The following is a 13603-nucleotide window of genomic DNA, read 5'->3' as shown; positions in this document are numbered from 1 at the left end:
GACCTGCTGGGCTCCGGCGATCCTTCCGCCTCAGCCTTCCGAGCAGCCGGAATTACAGGCATGCGCTACCACGCCCGGCTGATTTTTTGATTTATTGTAGAGATGAGGTCTTGCTGCCCAGGCGGGTCTCGAACCCGCGGGCTCAGGCAGTCCACTCACCTCAGCCTCCCAAAGGCGCGGGATTACTGGCTGAGCCACCGAGCCCGGCTTACTTATTCGTTTTTATTGTCAAATATCATTTCATTGTTTGGAATACCACATTTTGGTTATCCATCCATCACTGATAGACATTTGGGTTGTTCACATATTTTGGCTATTATGAGTGATGCTCTATAAATACTTATGTACAGGTTTTTCTGTGGACATGTGTTTTCCTTTGCCTTGGGTATACCTAGTAGTGGAATTGCTGGGTCATATTAAATGCTTTTTATTTGTTTATTTGTGTTTTTTTTTGAGTTGGAGTCTCATTCGGTCGCCCAGACTGGAGTGCAGTGGCCGCTCCTGGCCACCGCAGTCTCACCTGCTGGGCTCCAGCGATCCTTCCGCCTCAGCCTTCCAAGTAGCCGGAATTACAGGCATGCGCTACCACGCCCGGCTGATTTTTTGATTTATTGTAGAGATGTGGTCTCGCTGCCCAGGCGGGCCTCGAACCTGTAGGCTCAGGCAATCCATTCACCTCAACCTCCCAAAGGTGCAGGATTACAGGCTGAGCCACCAAGCCCAGCTAATGCTTTTTAATATATGCTGTTAGACATAGGGATTGCCACCCTCACTTGGTGGGCTTTAGAGAGAGGGTCTGGGAAGCATGAATATGACCACTTCCTAACTCAGTATTAGATTTAAAAAATTTTTTTTGAGTCAGAGTTTTACTCTGTTGCCCAGGCTGGAGTGCAGTGGCATGCCCATGACTACCAGCCTCGACCTACTGGACTCAGGCAATCTTTCCACCTCAGCCTTCCAAGTAGCTGGAACTACAGGCACGTGCTACCATGCCCAGCTAATTTTTAAAATTTATTGTAGAGATGAGGTCTCACCAAGTTGCCCAGGCTGGTCTTGGACCCTGGCTCAGGCAATCCTCTTGCCCTTGACCTCCCAAGATGCTGGAATTACAGGTGTAAGCCACCGTGACCGGCTAAGTGTTAAGAGTCTTATGGGCCCCTCTGTACTATGATGCCATCATTTGAGAGTCACCTGGGTACCACATCTGGGAAATGAGCTCTCAGAGCATTATGAGACCTGCTTCCTTTCACCACCCCCGGATAAAGTTCTGCAGGATTCCTCCTGTCACCCTTGCTGGGCCCCAATCAGGATCACCTTGTGTCCTGGCTACAGGTGTGTGATGGATGATGACAATGAAGTAAGGGACCGAGCCACCTTCTATCTGAATGTCCTGGAGCAGAAACAGAAGGCCCTCAATGCAGGCTATATCCTAAATGGTGAGTTTTTTCCTGAGTCATGGAGCTGTGACCCTTCTCATCACTCCCTGGGCAGGAGAAATCCAAGGCAAGACACTCTTGGCTAGACTTGCATGGAAACCTGTGGAATCACTGACCTTGGGAGACCCAGAGTTATGTGGGTCACACCAATGTGGGTGGAAATGGTCCAGAAAATCGAAACATTCATCATTAATAAAAACTTTTATTTTCATAGTACTTTATCCTTTACTAGTCACTTTGTATATATGTTTATTTCCCACACCAGTCCTGTGAAGGAGGATGTAGATAAGAAAGCAGAGGCTCAGAGAGTTAAGTGCCTTTCTCAGTGTTTCTAGGGTTTGTAATTTGGGGACCTTAGAGCCTGAGTCTTCCATGAGAATCCCTGGCGCACATTCTGTTTTACCTTCCAGGCATGCTGACCTCTCTCCCACTGGCTTCTAGGTCTGACTGTATCCATCCCTGGTCTGGAGAGGGCTCTGCAGCAGTACACTCTGGAACCATCAGAAAAACCTTTTGACCTCAAGTCTGTACCCCTAGCCACCACGCCCATGGCAGAGCAGAGAACAGGTAACGTCAGTACTCCTCCCAAGGGCCATGAGGGCCAGGCCTCCATTGGAGAGTTTGTATAGGTTGCAAAACCAGTAAACCTAAGCACGACAGGTGGATGTTGTGCTGGGAGAAGGAAATGATTCTTTTTGCCTCTGACTCCAGGAAATGGAGGCACACATATACATATACACAGATGCTTGTTTTTTTTCTCACAGGCCCTATGCTTCCACTCTCTTAGGAGGGTTGGAATTTATAATTCCCGAATAGTAGGGCTGGGGTCAATACCACACTGCCCCATTACAAGCTGTTGGTCATCATGTGTATTTGCTCCTGCAGAAAGCACCCCCATCACAGCAGTCAAACAGCCTGAGAAAGTGGCAGCCACCAGGCAGGAAATCTTCCAGGGTGAGTAACAATGAATGGGATACTTGGAACTTGGACTCAATCCTCAGGGCAATTGAGAGTAAGAACTGTCATTTATTGGGTGTCTCCTGAGTGCTAGATCTTGGAGAGTGCTTTGGACCTACCATCACCTTTGGTCCCAGGTTGAGGTTATTAGGTCTGTTTGGTATCTGAGAAATTGAAAGTTCAGAGAGAGAAAATGATTTGCCCAAGGTTGTACAGATAGGAAGTGGAGGGACTAGAATTAAGATCCAGATGAAAATGGCTCAGAGCTGCCACTGGGCCTTGGTTCTGAGGGCTTAGGTCCCTGGAGCCCAAGCTAGTTCAGTATTCAAAGAGCAGCTGGGGTACTTTTTTTTGGGTCCCCTGTGTGACCTTTCTATGTAAGGTTTTGTTTATTCATGTGATAAAAAGGACTTTGCAGGTGTGATTAAGCTAAGGATCTTGAGATGGAGAAATTATCCTGGATTATCTGGGGGAGGCCCAGTGTAAACACAAGGGTTCTTTATAAGGCAGAAGGTCAGAGTCAGAGAGGTTAGAAGAGGCTATCTTTTTTGTTATTCTGTATCAGTTTCCTATTGATACTTTAACACGTTACTACAAACTCAGTGGCTAACACAACACATTTATAATCTTATAGTTCTGAGGTCAGAAGTCCAAAATGGGTTTCCTTGTGTTAGCAGTGCTGAGGTCCCTCAGGAGGCTCTGGGGGAGAATTGTTTCCTTGCCTTTTCCAGCTACTAGAGGTGGCCTCCATTATTAGCTCATGGCCCCTTCCTTTATCTTCCAGCCAGCGATGTAGGCTCTTCAAACCTCTCTGACTCTGACCCTCTGCCTTATAAAGACCTTTATGATTACATTGGGCCTACCCAGATATTCAGCATAATTTCTTCATCTTAAGATCCTTAGCTTAATGACATCTGCAAAGTCTCTTTTATCATGTGAAGTAATATACTCACAGGTTCTAGAATTATCACTTGAACATCTTGGGGCCATTGTTCTGCCACAACTTCCAAGGAAGTCTCCTTCTAAGCCTTTTAGAGGGTATAGATTGGCTGGGCACGGTGGCTCAAGCCTGAAATCCCAGCACTTTGGGAGGCCGAGGTTAGGGGATTGCCTGAGCCCATGGGTTTGAGAACAGCCTGGGCAACTTGGCAAGACCTCATCTCCACAATACAAATTTAAAAAATTAGCTGGGCATAGTAGCACGTACCTATAGTTCCAGCTACTTGGAAAGCTGAGGCAGACGGGTCTCCTGAGCCCAGCAGATCAACCCTGTGGTGGCCATGAGTATGCCATTGCACTCCAACCTGGGTGACAGAGTGAGACTCCAACTCAAAAAAAAGGGTGTAGATTCCATTTTTATGCTGTCTTCCAAAACCTGACATTCACTGATCACATGTTCAGTTCTAATAACTTTATTAGATCTTGACATTAATTGCCTCATTTATCTTTGCAACAACCCTGTGAACAAGATAATCATATCTGTTTTATTGATGAAGAGTCTGAAACTCAGAGGCATGAACTGTTACCTACCCACAGAATCTCATGGGTAGCAAGTGTCAGGTCTAAACCTTGACTCCTAATGAAATACATTCCTATAGAAAAACACTCTGAAGCTGGGTGCAGTGGCTCAAGCCTATAATCCCAGCACTCTGGGAGGCCAAGACAAGAGGATTGCCTGAGCCTGTGGGTTTGAGACCAGCTTGGGCAACATGGTGAGACTTCATCTCTATAGTAAATCAAAAAATTAGCCAGGCGTGGTAGCACGTGCCTGTAGTTCTGGTTTCTTGGAAGGCTGAGGCAGAAGGATCGCAGGAGCCCAGCAGGTCGATACTGGGTGGCTGTGAGCATGCCACTGCACTCCAGCCTGGTGATGGAGTAAGACTCCAACTCAAAAAAACAAAAAAAAAAGCACTCTGGACTGGGTACAGTGGCTCATGCTTATATAATTCCAAGACCAAGGCAAGAGGGTTGCTTAAGCCCAGGAGTTGGAGACCAACAGCCTGGGCAGCATCTGATCTCTACAAAAAATAAAAAAATTACCTGAGCATGGTGGCATATGCCTGTAGTCAGCTACTTAAGCCCAGGAGGTCAAGGCTGCAGTAAGCCATGATTGTGCCACTGCATTCCAGCCTGGGCAATAGTGAGACTTTGATTCAAAAAAAGAAAAGCACTCTGGTCTGATGGTCATGGTGGTCCAAAAGTTCCTCCTAATATCTAATCTGACTCATTCTGGGCTTTTTATTGCCTGTGTGTTCATTGATACAGTCTTCTGGCTATAGAGGGCTTGGAGCAGTCACATAGACTGAGTCTATGTGAGGAAGAAAGCAAAATAATAACAATGATGGATATATCCCTCTTTGTGCTGAAACATGAACTGAGTACCTTTTAAGCATAGGGAAACAAGCATATTAGATCCCTGGCCTCAAAGCATAGTTCCTGTTTCTGTAGAGTTTTGGTTTTTTTTTTTTTTGAGTTGGAGTCTCACTTTGTCACCCAGACTGGAGTGCAGTGGCCGCTGCTGGCCACCGCAGCCTCGACCTGCTGGGGCTCCGGCGATCCTTCCACCTCAGCCTTCCAAGTAGCTGGAACTACAGGCGCGCGCTACCACACCTGGTTAATTTTTTGATTTATTGTAGAATTGAGGTCTCACCAAGTTGCCCAGGAGGGTCTCGAACCCGCGGGCTCAGGCAATCCACTCACCTCAGCCTTCCAAGGCGCGGGATTACAGGCTGAGCCACCGAGCCCAGCTTTTTTTTTTTGAGATGGAGTCTCACTCTGTTGTCCAGACTGGAGTGCAGTGGCCACTTCTGGCCACTGCAGCCTCGACCTGCTGGGCTCTGGCAATCCTTCCGCCTCAGCCTTCCAAGTAGCTGGAACTACAGGCACGCGCTACCACACCTGGCTACTTTTTATTTATTGTAGAGATGAGGTCTCGCCAAGTTGCCCAGGCAGGTCTCGAACCCGTGGGCTCAGGCAATCCACTCACCTCAGCCTCCCAAAGCATGGGATTACAGGCTAAGCCACCGAGCCTGGCTGCTTCTGAAATCTTTCATAGGACAGAGGGGAGGTGAGTATTCCTAAGGGGTAGTACCAACATGAACAAAGTCAGAGATGAGAAAATGCATAGATATATTTAGGAAATAGTGAGTTACCAGTTGTACAGACATATCCATCCATCTCAGGTAGGGTGGAAGACCTTGAGATTGGTCATGAGAATTAGAAACCATCACAAGTTGGCCCGGGGATCAAGAACCTCTGAGTGCATGTGACTTGTGGGTTTCAGAACAGTTGGCGGCAGTGCCAGAGTTCCGGGGGCTAGGGCCCCTATTCAAGTCCTCACCTGAGCCTGTGGCCCTCACCGAGTCAGAGACAGAGTATGTCATCCGCTGTACCAAACACACCTTCACTGACCACATGGTGTTTCAGGTAAGCAGGGTGAACTGAAGCCTTGCTGGGGCATGTTCCGAGGGAGTGGTCCCAGGTCTGGTGGGTCCTGTAGGGTCATGGCACTCCACCCTGCGTTAGTTGGGAGCACGGTTTGATGATGGAATCTGTCACCAGCAGGTATCTCTCTCATACCTCTTGACCCACGATCTCTGTGGCTCCTGAGTGTCAGCACAGAAACAGGGAACCTGGGGCAGGGAACTGAGATGGAAATCATCTTGGCCACTGGGGGAGAGATGGGACCTCCTGGCTCTTCCTCCACATCATGGCTTGGACCTAGAGCAGTTTCTAAGCTCCCCTCTCCTCCCTGTTCAGTTTGACTGCACAAACACACTCAATGACCAGACCTTGGAGAATGTCACAGTGCAGATGGAACCCACTGAGGCCTATGAGGTGTTCTGTTATGTACCTGCCCGGAGCCTGCCCTACAACCAGCCTGGGACCTGCTACACGCTGGTGGCACTTCCCAAGGAAGACCCCACAGCTGGTGAGCCCCTCTCCAGATACCACCCCAGTGTTGTGGGAGCCCATGGGATTGGGAGGGAGCAGGAAGTTGCATGTTAGCTGTTTGGCTTTTATTAGAGCTCCAACTCTGATTTCAATCCTAAGAATAATAAGAGTGGCTGAGTCCCAAGTGTTCTTAATGTATCATCTCATGTCATTCTCCTAGTAAACCTATGGGGATAACTACCGCTATCCCTCTTCATAGATGAGGAAACAGACTCAGGTTAAAGACTTGCCTAAGGAGTGTGACTGCAGAGCTCAAGCCTATCTGGTCCTCAAACCAGTACTCCTTCATTATACCATGTTGTCTCTCAAAGACAGGGACCGCAAACATCCCAAGTCCACTCCACCCAATGAGGAGGAGTTTTTCAGCCCTTGGACAGTGGGCCTGTGACTATTACATGGATGTAACCATCTTGCATCAACTGTGGTTTCTTCTCTCTTCTTCCTTGAACCCATGCCTTGACTTTCCTATACTTTCTACAAGGTGGTGCCCTCTGTCCTAATTTGTGGGTTTGGATGTCAGGTTGCTGGTACTAATAACAGCAGAGGTCTGCAAAGCAGGCTATGACCCCTGCCCTCTGAAGTAGCTGGTCCCCTGCAGGCTGGGGATATCCTGACTCCCTAGCCTCTGTTCCCCACAGTGGCCTGCACATTCAGCTGCATGATGAAGTTCACTGTGAAGGACTGCGACCCCACCACCGGGGAGACAGATGATGAAGGCTATGAGGATGAGTATGTGGTAAGAAGCTGGTGTCAGGAGACTCTGTATTGTGCCAGAGTCTGCAGAGCAACTCTCTCCAGGAGCTGAAAGCCGAGTTTTCTTGCTGGTTCTGGCTTTACAGGTCTCTTAAAAATAGTTTTTTTAACTTATAAAAATACATGTTCATGTGTCAAAAGAAAACGTGGGAAATACTAAAAGTATAAAGCAAAGAACAACAGGGAAACATTACTCATAACCTTTGTGAGTTTTATTTTTGGGGATGAGTTATATAATTAAGGTCATTCTGTATATTATAATAGACTTGCTGTTTTCACTGAAAACCATAGTGTATTTTCCTGTGTCATTACAGATACTTCATAAGTAATTTTTAATGACTCTAAAATCTCTGTTATAGACTATATCATACCTCACTTGATCTTTCACTCCTTTAATTTGGGATTCCAGATTGTCACCATTATTTATTTATTTATTATTATTATTATTTTTTTTTTGAGTTAGAGTCTCACTCTTGCCCAGACTGGAGTATAGTGGCCGCGCCCAGCTACCACAGCCTCAACCTGCTGGGCTCCGGCGATCCTTCAGCCTCAGCCTTCTGAGTAGCTGAAACTACAGGCACGCGCTACCATGCCCAGCTAATTTTTGACTTATTGTAGAGATGAGGTCTCGCCAAGTGGCCCAGGCGGGTCTCGAACCCGCGGGCTCAGGCAATTCACTCACCTCAGCCTCCCAAAGGCGCGGGATTACAGGCTGAGCCACTGAGCCCAGCTTCACCATTATTTGTTTATTTATTTATTTATTTATTTATTTATTTTTTGAGTTGGAGTCTCACTCTGTCACCCAGACTGGAGTGCAGTGGCCGCTCCCGGCCACCGCAGCCTCGACCTGCTGGGCTCCGGCGATCCTTCCGCCTCAGCCTTCCGAGTAGCTGGAATTACAGGCGCGTGCTACCACGCCCGGCTGATTTTTTGATTTATTGTAGAGATGAGGTCTCGCTGCCCAGGCGGGTCTCGAACCGCGGGCTCAGGCAATCCACTCACCTCAGCCTCCCAAAGGCGCGGGATTACAGGCTGAGCCACCGAACCCGGCTCCACCATTATTTATAATGCTGCATCAAATATCCCTTTAGAGGCCAGGCGTGGTGGCTCATGCTTGAAATCCCAGCACTTTGGGAGGCCGAGACAGGAGGATGACTTGAGCCCAGGAGTTCAAGACCAGCTTGGGAAACATACTGAGACCTTGTCTCTGCAAAAATTTAAAAAATTAGCTGGGTGTGGTAGCATGCTTCTGTAGTCCCAGCTACTCAGGAGGCTGAGGGAGGAGGATCACCTGAGTCCAGGAGATTGAGGCTGTGGTGAGAGCCATTATCATGCCACTGTGTGCTAGCCTGGGTGACAGTGAGATCCCAAATATATATATCTCCTTAGGTCCAAATTTTTATTTCAGATTATTTCCTTAGGATAAGTTCCTAGAAGGAGAATAATTAGGTCAAATGGTAAACATGATTTTAAGACATTTTGATTACTATTGTTAAATTACTTTTTAGATAAATTGAATCTGTTTGATCTACTGGGCTGTCCTTTCATCCGCTGGTGTAGCCCTTCTAAATTCTCCTTTCTGAGCTCAGATGGAACCAAATGTGAAATCCTTCTGGGGTTTGATCATGGGGCAGTGGCTGAGTGCCATCTGACTGCAAACCATTGTGTTCAGCCTTGGGATGGGGATTGTTAGAGCTCCTCCTGACTAGAGAGACCAGTCACTGTGGTATACAACTGTCATTCACCCTTGTGTCATCCTACAGCCATAGTTGAGAATGGCCCTTCCCTGAACCAGAAGTGACTCTGAGGCAGGTACTGCTCTAAGACCAAGTGAACTCTTTGAGAGAGCTGGGACTGAGGCATTCCTTCCACTGTAGGAACTGCATCTTACTAACATACATCTTAAACATCCACAAGAGTGGGGCCTCAGTGAAAATCTGTTGAGAGAATGAATGGGGAGCCTTCATGTAGACTTAGTCTGTCCAAGGTAGGTGGGTGGGAGTATTTATTCTGTGTCAAATTCAGGGCAGAAACAGCTGAGATGGAGCTGCAGCTTCAATATATGTTAGACCCAGAGGACACAGCTGAAGCAGAAGGGAGGATCTGCTGAATCAGAAATGGCTGCTGCTCTTGAGGAGCTCATCATCCCTGAGGAGTGACAGAGGTCTGGGAGGCAGACTTCTGTGAGTGCTCCTGTGTAGTCCCCAGAACACTGAGTCCTTGAGGCACTAACTCTAGGCAGGCTGAGAAAGGATTCAGTTTCACAGCTGACAGCTTTAGGATGAGTAGGAAGTTGGTACATTGATACTTGGGGCCAGGGCGTTTTCTGTTGAAGGGACACCACTTGCCTGTGAGCATCTTGAGGACAGGTACCCAGTCAGGTTGCTCTGTGTCCCCAGAGTCTAGCATAGTCCTCCGTGCCTAGCAGACACCTGTGGAACAAGCTGCAGGAAAGGATGAGTGATGAATTAGGAACAGAGACCCAGAGATATGTGGAGCAGGGATTTTCTCCCCTGAGGATGGGTGCCTAACTTTTGCTTCCATCTCTCCAGCTGGAGGATCTGGAAGTCACTGTAGCAGATCACATCCAAAAGGTCATGAAAGTGAACTTTGAAGCTGCCTGGGATGAGGTAGGGGATGAGTTTGAGAAGGAGGAAACGTTCACCTTGTCTACCATCAGGACACTCGAAGGTAAAATCCATGGCATGCTATCTGTGGCTGCTTGCCTTTCCGGACCCTTGGCTACTGCTGAAGTGCTTCTCCCCTTTTCTCTCCCAGGGCCCAGGGCATGTGTAGAGTGCATATGTCAAATGACATTTCATTGAAAGCCCTTCAGAGCTTGAGGGAGTGGTAGTGGCTCAAAGGAGAGACAAGGCCTACGGCTTAACGCTCTTGGGATTTCTCCCTACAGAGGCTGTGGGTAATATTGTGAAGTTCTTGGGAATGCATCCTTGTGAGAGATCAGACAAAGTGCCAGATAACAAGAATACCCACACGTTGCTCCTGGCTGGTAAGTGTTATTTCCAGGTGGGGAGGGCCTGGGTAGCTTACAGCCTGGATGCCACTGGATCCTGGGCTGGACACTCCACTGGGAACATGGGGAATCACAATTCACGAAGTATAAAAAGATCTGAAATGAGTACCTTCCTCTCTACCCTTGCTGCCAGCTACCCAGACTTCCTTCCAACAAGCAACCACTACTACTATTACAAAGAATACCTACATATTCTTCCAGTTATTATGGCTACTAAAGCTAATAGAAATACATTTCCCTTTTGAAACTCAAATGATTTATACAAATGGTATATATATTGTTCTACAATTTGCTTTTCACTTTACAGTGCATCTTAGAGATCTTTCCTGTCAACATATAGTGCTTCCTCTTTCTCTTTTGTGGTGAAATATAGGTCACATAAAATTTACTTTTTTTTTTTTTTTTGAGTTGGAGTCTCACTCTGTCGCCCAGACTGGAGTGCAGTGGCCGCTCCCGGCCACCGCAGCCTCGACCTGCTGGGCTCCGGCGATCCTTCCGCCTCAGCCTTCCAAGTAGCCGGAATTACAGGCATGTGCTACCACGCCCGGCTGATTTTTTGATTTATTGTAGAGCTGAGGTCTCGCTGCCCAGGTGGGTCTCGAACCCGCGGGCTCAAGCAATCCACTCACTCAGCCTCCCAAAGGTGCGGGACTACAGGCTGAGCCACCGAGCCCGGCAAAATGTACCATTTTAACCCCCTCTTTTTTTTTTATTTTTTATTTTTTTAAGTTGAGGTCTTACTCTGTTGCCCAGGCTAGAGAGCAGTGGTACAATCTTGGCTCACTGCAGCCTTGACCTCCTAGGCTCAGGTGATCCTTCTGCCTCAGCCTTCTAGGTAGCTGGGACTACATGCATGTGCTGCCATATTCGGCTAATTTTCTTATTTTTGTAGAGGTGAGGTCTCGTTATGTTGTCTAGGCTGGTCTTGAACTCCTGAGCTCAAGCAGTCCTCCTGCCTTGGCCTCCCAAAGTGCTGGGATTACAGGCATGGGCAGCCACACCCACCCGGAAATTTACAAACATACACAAAAATTGAATGTTACCAGGAACCCCACATGCTCATCTTCCAGCTTCAGCAGCTAACAGCACTATACTCACAGTTATTCTCTCCCACAGATTGTTTATACCAGATTTCAGATATAGCATTTTATTTGTAAATGCTTTTGTATTTGTATGTTTCTCTAAGCGATTATGACTCCTTTAAAAGAAAAAAAGGAGCTGGACATGGTGGCTCACGCCTGTAATCCCAGCACTTTGGGAAGCGGAGGCGAGAGGATTGCCTGAGCTCAGGGGTTTGAGACCAACCTGGGCAACTTGGCAAGACCTCGTCTCTACAGTAAATCAAAAAATTAACCGGGCATGGTGGCACACGCCTATAGTTCCAGTTACTTGGAAGACTGAGGCTGTGGTGGCAGTGAGTATGCCACTGCACTCCAGCCTGGGCAACAGAGTGAGACTCTGACTCAAAAAATAAAAAAATTAAATTAAAAAAAATAAGTAAATAATACAGTTATCAAGACAATTAACAAAAAGAAAGGGGATTTTACATTTCTTTTTATTTTTGGCTGAGTGTTTATAAACAGAATTGAGAGGATGCTCTGCTTCAGTGCCCTGCTCACAGCTGACAGTTTCTGGCCATGTGAAAGCAATCCTGCCTCCTGGGTCTTGCAGACACCTGCTCTGTGGTTTTTCTCATGATGGGGCTGTCCCCTTCATCTACGCCCTCAGATTCAACCAACACGTGTGAGAGTCTCTGTTAGTTCGTTTGAACTTGGCAGAAGCCAGAAATAGAGTTAATATTATCATCCCCTCCACTTTATAATTGAGGATGCTGAAGCCCAGAGAGGAAAAGCGACTTACGTAGGCCCCACTCGGGATTTTCGCCCTCTTCTGCCTGCTTCACTACACTCAAGCTGCCTGAATTGGTTGCTGCAGATGCCACCCTCAGTGCATCCTCTACAGTCCCTTCTGCCTTCTAGGTGTGTTCCGGGGTGGTCATGACATCCTGGTGCGGTCCCGGCTGCTGCTTTTGGACACCGTGACCATGCAAGTGACAGCCAGAAGTTCGGAGGAGCTGCCAGTAGACATCATCTTGGCATCTGTGGGCTAAGGGGCCAGCCTGCATAGGCCCTGCTCCTACCCTTCGCCCCCAAACACTACGCAGACGTCACGCCTTCCTCATGAAACTCGTGGAAACCTCTTCCCAAGCTTCTGTATTCAAAAACAATTAGGAATCATTGCAGATATTTTTTTTTATTCTACTCCTGGATCCAGGACTATTAGGGGGTGACTTTTTTTTTTAATAGAGGATGATTTTAGCTTATCCTAAATCTTGCTGTCCTGCCTGCTAAAAAAGGGACATTGAAAATAAAGCATTCACACCTCTTCTTGAATTTATCCCCAAAGAAGCCATCTTATCTCTATAATAAATCAGCATGTATTTATTGAATAACTGCTACTTTAGACTCATTTTTTGAGTCTCTATTTTCCCCTTCAGGACCTCCCACCAAGTAGAACACTTGCCTTATCTCCCTTGCACACATAGCACTTTGGCTCTTGGGCTCACCGTGAGACAGGACCCTCTTCCCCATGGCTGTCCAAGCACCAAACCCAGAGATGGAACAGTGCAGACTTGTTGAGTGAATGACATCAGCTAACAGGCATTGAATTTCCATGCTTTCTCACAATCACCCTCCTTTCATAGATGGTTAATGGAGGCTCCAAAGGGTTTGGATCATTTACATGGGTGTTACGTAGCATCAGATCTAGCATGGGGTGTGTCCTGGGGTTTCTGTTCCCTGTTCAGTCCAGTTCAGTGAGAACAGAGCGTTCTCTTTTGGACACAGATGAAGAAATACCTGGTTTATGTCCCAAGATATTTCTTTTAAACTCAGGCTAAATATTTTCCCAACTTTGTGACCAAAATACAAAAAAACCCATTCGTATTCCCCAAAGGTATTGACATTTAAAAATAAAAATACTTGTAAAGCCTGCTTTTAAAAATGCAAGCCTCACCCTTAGAGATTCAGATCTGAGAAAATGGGCATCTGGTAAGGCCCTTCTGGGGGCCACAATCCTTTGAGTGATTTGCATGATTCCAGGAAGCTTTTCTGACTTACATTTATTTTCCATTGTTCCCATGTTTGCCCCACATTGCGAGGCAGTTAGGAGAACTGTGGAGCAAAGACGACGGAGTTTATTGATTTTACTCCCTACAATGACCTGGTGCCCTAGTTGGCGCCGCGGAGACCCTTCCCGCCCCACCACCGCAGCCCGCGGACCGGGGAGGGTGGTTAATCCCTCCAGAGAAGGGACCAGTGTAGAGGAAAGTAGCTCCGAGAAGCTTGGGGTCGTCCCTCACGGCGGTCATTATCTCCCGGGGAACTCTGGGAAGAGTCCTAACGCGTAGGGGGAGGAGACGCCGCCGGGGCACCCCGGGATGCCGCGGGCGCGGCCCGCTACCGGGGGC

The 13603-nt window shown here is 47.5% G+C and overlaps 1 protein-coding gene across 1 annotated transcript in view; it reads left to right on the top strand.

Annotated features, from left to right (window-relative positions):
- The window catches only part of COPG1 (coatomer protein complex subunit gamma 1), a 30647-nt gene extending 18061 nt beyond the window's left edge, over window positions 1–12586 (top strand). The window contains exons 16-24 of the mRNA XM_008066477.2: window positions 1333–1436; window positions 1878–2003; window positions 2322–2390; window positions 5677–5819; window positions 6153–6324; window positions 6986–7083; window positions 9653–9791; window positions 10012–10110; window positions 12114–12586. Of these exons, the coding sequence (XP_008064668.1) occupies window positions 1333–1436; window positions 1878–2003; window positions 2322–2390; window positions 5677–5819; window positions 6153–6324; window positions 6986–7083; window positions 9653–9791; window positions 10012–10110; window positions 12114–12244 (1081 nt within the window). The 3' untranslated portion in view covers window positions 12245–12586. The remainder of the gene's footprint in view (window positions 1–1332; window positions 1437–1877; window positions 2004–2321; window positions 2391–5676; window positions 5820–6152; window positions 6325–6985; window positions 7084–9652; window positions 9792–10011; window positions 10111–12113) is intronic.
- The last annotated feature ends 1017 nt before the right edge of the window (window positions 12587–13603 follow it).

This window comes from Carlito syrichta, unplaced genomic scaffold (genome assembly GCF_000164805.1).
Source record: "Carlito syrichta isolate Samal-C Ts95f unplaced genomic scaffold, Tarsius_syrichta-2.0.1 Scaffold308955, whole genome shotgun sequence".
Classification (NCBI taxonomy): Eukaryota; Metazoa; Chordata; class Mammalia; order Primates; family Tarsiidae; genus Carlito; species Carlito syrichta.
This window is presented reverse-complemented; position numbering and strand designations above follow the sequence as displayed.